The sequence below is a fragment of the Fragaria vesca genome, linkage group LG4 (assembly GCF_000184155.1).
Source record: "Fragaria vesca subsp. vesca linkage group LG4, FraVesHawaii_1.0, whole genome shotgun sequence".
Lineage (NCBI taxonomy): Eukaryota > Viridiplantae > Streptophyta > Magnoliopsida > Rosales > Rosaceae > Fragaria > Fragaria vesca.
Window position 1 is genome coordinate 20,148,533 of NC_020494.1, and position 5,947 is coordinate 20,154,479.

The 5,947-nt window shown below is 37.5% G+C and overlaps 1 protein-coding gene across 1 annotated transcript; it reads right to left on the reverse strand.

Moving 5' to 3' along the window:
- Positions 1-1,061: 1,061 nt before the first annotated feature.
- LOC101296562 (hydroxysteroid 11-beta-dehydrogenase 1-like protein-like) lies at positions 1,062-3,445 on the reverse strand. The gene is made up of 6 exons (XM_004297475.1): positions 3,042-3,445; positions 2,754-2,946; positions 2,365-2,450; positions 1,941-2,072; positions 1,688-1,852; positions 1,062-1,581 (listed from the first exon to the last, which is right to left on the reverse strand). Exons 1-6 carry the CDS (start codon positions 3,411-3,413, stop codon positions 1,291-1,293), a joined length of 1,239 nt encoding a protein of 412 aa, XP_004297523.1. The 5' UTR covers positions 3,414-3,445; the 3' UTR covers positions 1,062-1,290.
- Between the last annotated feature and the right edge of the window lie 2,502 nt (positions 3,446-5,947).

The window sequence follows — 5,947 nt, forward strand, 5'->3', positions numbered from 1 at the left end:
TCTCTCTCTCTCTCTCTCTCTCTCTCTCTCTCTCTCTCTCTCTCTCTCTCGTATATATCTTGGCTGGACGTTATGCACAATGGTGGTGTGTGCAATGTCTATACATTCTTGCTGCTGTGTTTATAACTTCATACTCTTGTCGTTGGTTCTCTTTGTTATTTAGTTGATGGCCTTTCTGTTTTGGGGTTTCTATGATTTGGTGCTGCCATTTGTAGTAGCGGACGATCCCATTTTATGTACTCAGGTGTCCATATAGATTATTGAAGTGTTCTATAGAATTTGAGACTTGAGGTAAGGCTTTATTCCCCATTAGCTGTATAATTCGAATTATCTCAGATCATTACTAAATGATTGGGCCAAGATACAAATATTTGGTAAAATTGCTTATCTGGACCCTCTTTCAGTGAGGCCCAATCAAAAGTTAACCCGATTTAGCTAGGTCAAAAACTGCCACTGGTTTCCCTTTCCCCTATCAACGCCTCTCTGGCCACATCATGTTTCTTGTTCTTCCTTTTCTGCAGTACGCTCATTCTGGAGGTCCGGATTTTTTTCTTATTGTGTAATATTTTGATTGCATGATGGCTGGGTTTTGCCTTTCAATTTAGGGTACTTAAAATTCCCAAGTGTGACTGCTCCTCCCTCATAAACATGCTCTCGTCTCTCCATCCCTTCGGTGGTCCTAATAACATGTTTATGTGAAGCCATTGGAATTTTATTTTCTTCTTTTGAACTTATTGTTTCTCTGAACTTGTAATTCAGAATGATAAACACTTGCATTCCTGAAGTACTGCTGGTAGCAGATGCCATTGGCACTATATCTTCGATCTGGTAATTTCACCGAGAGTAGCCTAGGAAGAAGATCTGGAAAACTATATATGCTTAGGAAGAAGCTTCAAGTTTGAACAACTGGCAAATGCTGTAGTAAGTAGTAACTAGTAACCTGGTATCTTTTTTAACATGTCTCTCAACTATTCTGTTGGCATTACTTCATTACTTGCCTAAATGCAGTAGAAAGTCTTCACTGCATGTGGCCTGTAGAGTATAGTTACTTCATCTATTTGTATCCACTTCCAACACACACTTATTTATATATATGAAACATCACATACACAGCATAATCACAAGACCTACATGCACATCAAATCCTTTATTGTCACCCACATCTATATCTACAGATAGAACCCAAAGAGCTCGCCTATATACAAAGCGAGGTAGAAAAACAAAAACAAAAACAGAAAAAGAAAGGGAAACACACGTCTATAAATTTACTGAAACCATAACCCAGTTGCTTCAATCTGTCTTGATCTCAGGACTGTGGAGGGAGTCAGGATACAAGACATTCTTCACGCCAGTGTAGTCCAAGATTTTTTTGCTGGGTGCTTCTTTAGCCGGGGCTCCGGGCCTAACCATGTGGGAAAATTTGAAACCCCATTCAAATAGCTCAGGGCAGAACACCTTCCACATATATACGACATTCCACCACCTTGGCTCTGTCAAGCACCTTTGGCCACGACAGACACCATTCACTATTGCATACGCGCAGTCTTGCACTCTCTCAACTGGCATTGCGCTGACTTGAACCTAGTCATCCAAACAGAATGCAAAAACAGTTTGTACTTTTAACAAGAGGAACACAATATTTATTCATGAAAATATTGTAGGAAAGAGTGAGGTAAAGGTAGCTTACATCCCTCATTTCTTGATCTACGGTCATCCTTCCTTCAGTCGACAAGTATTTGCCTTTGTTCATCTCAGACTCTATGTATCCGGGAGTCACGATTGTGATATGAACTTCTGGCCCCAGTTCGACCCTCAGTGTCTCAAACATGCTCGACATAGCTGCTTTACTTGCCTGGTCATTATAATCATGTGTTATACTCGTACATACAAGACAGAATTAGCGGTACACCAAGGAACCTTATGGCAATAAAAGCACTTACATTATATATGCTCATTCTTGGCGCAGGCAACCATGAATTAACAGAAGAAATCGCCACTATTCTACCTTTGTTGTTTCTGAGGTGTGGAGCTGCAAAATGAGTAGTATAGACTGATCCCCAGAAGTTCGTATCCTGCAAGTTGCAGAAATTAACCAGGTTTGGATCAACTTCTTGAATTGGTTGTTACATCATTCTGACTCTTTTGATTACTGTCAACATACATTACATAGAACTACTTCCTCTTACTAGCTAGACTCGCACACTAGACAAGACATCATAACTTTTGTATTTGTAAATTAACCAGAATCAGACTCATGTGATCATTCATGGATTATCTAGCTACTAGCCACTATTATAAAACTGAGACAGAAACATTTGTGAGACAAACATATATGATATATGGCGTTATATAGTAGACACTTACCATTACGGATCGGAAATTTGTGATATCGGTGGCCTCTTCCAACATGCTACAAGCAGTGATCCCAGCATTATTTACCAGATGATCCACTGCATCACACACAGACACACCCATCGTAAAGATGCCCAAAAAGATCAGCCCCATGAATACTAATATAATTTTACAAGTTTTTCCCCCGTCGAGTACATTAGAAAAACTAATTATCTGCATTTAGCGATGCCATTCTAAATTCGAGGCAATCAGCTTTATAGAAGAAAAAAAAAATTTCTGCAACTACACGAATTTGATCTACCCCGTAGGAAGGCAATATATCCTAGCTGATATACATAACGAATTACAGTTGGAAAATAAAAAAATAAAAAACCAAACTTATGAGCTGCATATATACTTACACCTTCCGAAGTGGCTGATAGTTTCATCAACAAGTCTCTTGCAGTCTTCAGCCTTTGAAACATCAGCCACAATCATAATAACATCTGGACAACCACAGTTAACTGCTCTATCAACGACTTCCCTCAGTGCGTTTTCTCTTCTGCCAACAAGGGCCAATCGTGCCCCTCTCCTTGCATACTCATAAGCCAAGTGCTGCACCAAATCATACCCCAAAAAAACCAACTTAACATCATCAATAATGGATAATAATAAAACTAACAAACCTCGATCCCAGCTAACGTGTTTACCTCGCCGATACCGGAGGAGGCACCAGTGATGAGGACGACCTTGCCGGAGACGTTTTCGCTGAAGATTGTGCTCAAGAGAGAGGTGAAGAACCGGTAGAGATAAAGCGGCGGCAGGAGAAGCAAGAGGGAGAAGAAGGTGAACGGGGGAGCTGAGAGGTTCAGGAATGTGTGGATAAGACCCAACATGGTTTTGGACAAAGCTGAGCTGCTGCAGATGATAAACACGGAGCTAGAAAGCTGAAACGTTGAAAATAGAGCTGGTGATGGACTGGGGGTTTTATAAGCATTTTGCGTAAGACTGTTAGCAAGTGCCAAAAGGAAGAAGGTGGTGGCAGTGTTGCAGTGTAACCTTGGGACACGTAGCGGAGACATTCCTTACGGTGACAGCATTGTAGAGATAAACACTCCCTAATTTTGCCGCTTTCTTTTCCTTGGCTTTTTTCCGAGTAATATGAAATGAACATGATCTAATGCCCGGCATCCAAAACAAAAAAACAAAAAACATTGATCAATATGCCTTGGGCTCTCACCTACATCAGCCCTTAGGCTTTCATTTCATTCTCTATCTACATCAGCCCAAACAAATTGTCACTCAGAGAAATTAAAAAAAAATTACTATGTTTTATACATTCACTTGTGACTAGAATATCAATTAAAGTGACTATTTATCTTCACTTTTAGCTATCTCGTTTTTAAATAAAGAGAGCGACATATGATACTCAACTCTTTGTTCTTTTTTAAGTTAAAACATTCCTTAATTTTAAGTAATTTCATGCAATTTATAAGTTCATTTACACTACTTTTTCTTCATATAGTAAATGATAAACTTAAAACTAACTAAAATATTGTTAAACGGTTTGACTAAAATTTAAATACAAAATGACTAACACAGTTAAAAACACTCTAAAATATTACATTACTTGCACTCTCATTGCTGGCTGGTACGCTCTCATCTTGGACATACTAATTTACGAAATTTCGAACACTTTTATCAATCGGACGTAGTAAGGAGGACCAGAGTGAAGATCATGATAACTCATTGTCTTAGTTGACAGTTAATAAAGGGGATACGGGCAACATGGTTTTCGTAATCGGTAATTGTACGTCTATGCTTGGTGTGGTAATAATTGATAATTCTATCATGTCATATCATATAATCCTTTTATCCAAGTCCTAAAATTGTTTTTTTTTTTTTTTCCTATTATTATGTGGGTTGTTTTCGATTTCTTTAGATTACTTTCTCGTGTACTTTAATTTGTAATGTAAAAACTGTATTGAATTTTTCTTCATGTTCCAACCCTTTTTTCTTCATGTTTAATTGAAAACCATTGTAAGAAAGATAATTGGGAAAATTTTGAATCTCATATATACCAGTGGCAAGTGATGCACCTAAAATAAAGAAATCCTTACAATCACAATGGTTTATCAAGGGGCTGAAATATACACACCTCTATTTACAATCCACACACCCTTACTCTGTTTTTTTATAAAAAAATGTCTAAAATGTTTTTATTATAGACAACTTGAAGAGATTAAAATATAGATAATTTACACATTTTCTTATAAAAAATAAGATAGAAGTGTGTGGATCATAAAAAAACGGTGTGCAAATTTCACTCTCTTTATCAATACCAAATTTCACGGAATGGATTCCATCATGCTCGGTGTTTATAAATTACTCGTTAAACCGGGCCGTTTTCTGGCAGCGGCTGACAGTTTAGTAAAAGATACAGTAGTACTACTAGCTAGATTAACACATAACTAGAAGTCTAGAACACAGTTATAGATTTATAAGTTTGTACGAGTTACCTGCTGGGATAAATGTTTCACCAACTAATAATTATGAGAACTAGTTGAAGGAATCGTTAGGGACAATGATCTGACCTTAATATGTATCATAGTGACAAATGTCCTAAGAAAGCCAAAACAACATTACGTTGATCGAGATAATGTACGTCTCCATCCAAATCGATCAGATCAAATCAAATCACGTAATGCCTTTGTTACTGTTACTCATGCTCATATTCTCGATCATATTACTGTGAAATCAATAAAAAGTGGTTGAAATCTGTGAAAGGTCACCAAAAGAACTTCCACAGTTTACCCACCCAAAACTTCTTTCATATACTAGCTAGTTCATACCCAAATAATTTCCTCTAGCTCTCTTGATAGAATACTCTGTTTCTTTGCTTCGAATATCTGTAATTAATCTTCAGAATAAGAGTACAACCGGAGACATATTTACAGACTAGCTAGCTATATATTAATCAGGCAGATGCATCTGTTTAAAGTTACCATAAAAAACTATACACCCCCGATGTAATATACAAATCTTGAGCAGACTTAGATACGTACGTATACAGATCGAAGAAGATATATAACAGTATAACATGCAGCATGCAGTGACTCTCAAAATCTCAAAGATCAACTAGTTGCGGTTCCATAAACGATTTCTTTGCGTTTACTTGATACTTTAACGTACAAGTCGTTCAAGATCGCGTAAGAATCGACGTTCCCCAAACCAAAAAAAAGTTTATAACTATCATAATCATCATGAGCTAATTCTACGTACAACTCATCAAATTTATCATCTTTATGCCGGATAACACTACGATTTCGATCTAATTTCACTATAGCACATTATATCGCTTCGATAGAGATATTTTAGACATTTTCTTATAAAAAATGAGACAGAGGTGTGTGGATTGTAAATAGACCTGTAAATGGACTGGATCTTGATCCGGACCCGCCCCGGATCCGTGATTTTTAGACAGGTTTGGATCGAAAATTAGACCCGTTAATCCGTTAAGGATCCGGATCCGTTAACTCGTTTATTAAACGGATCGGATACAGATCGAGGTTGATCCGATCCGTTAAGGACCCGGATCCGTTTTAAAATAATTAAA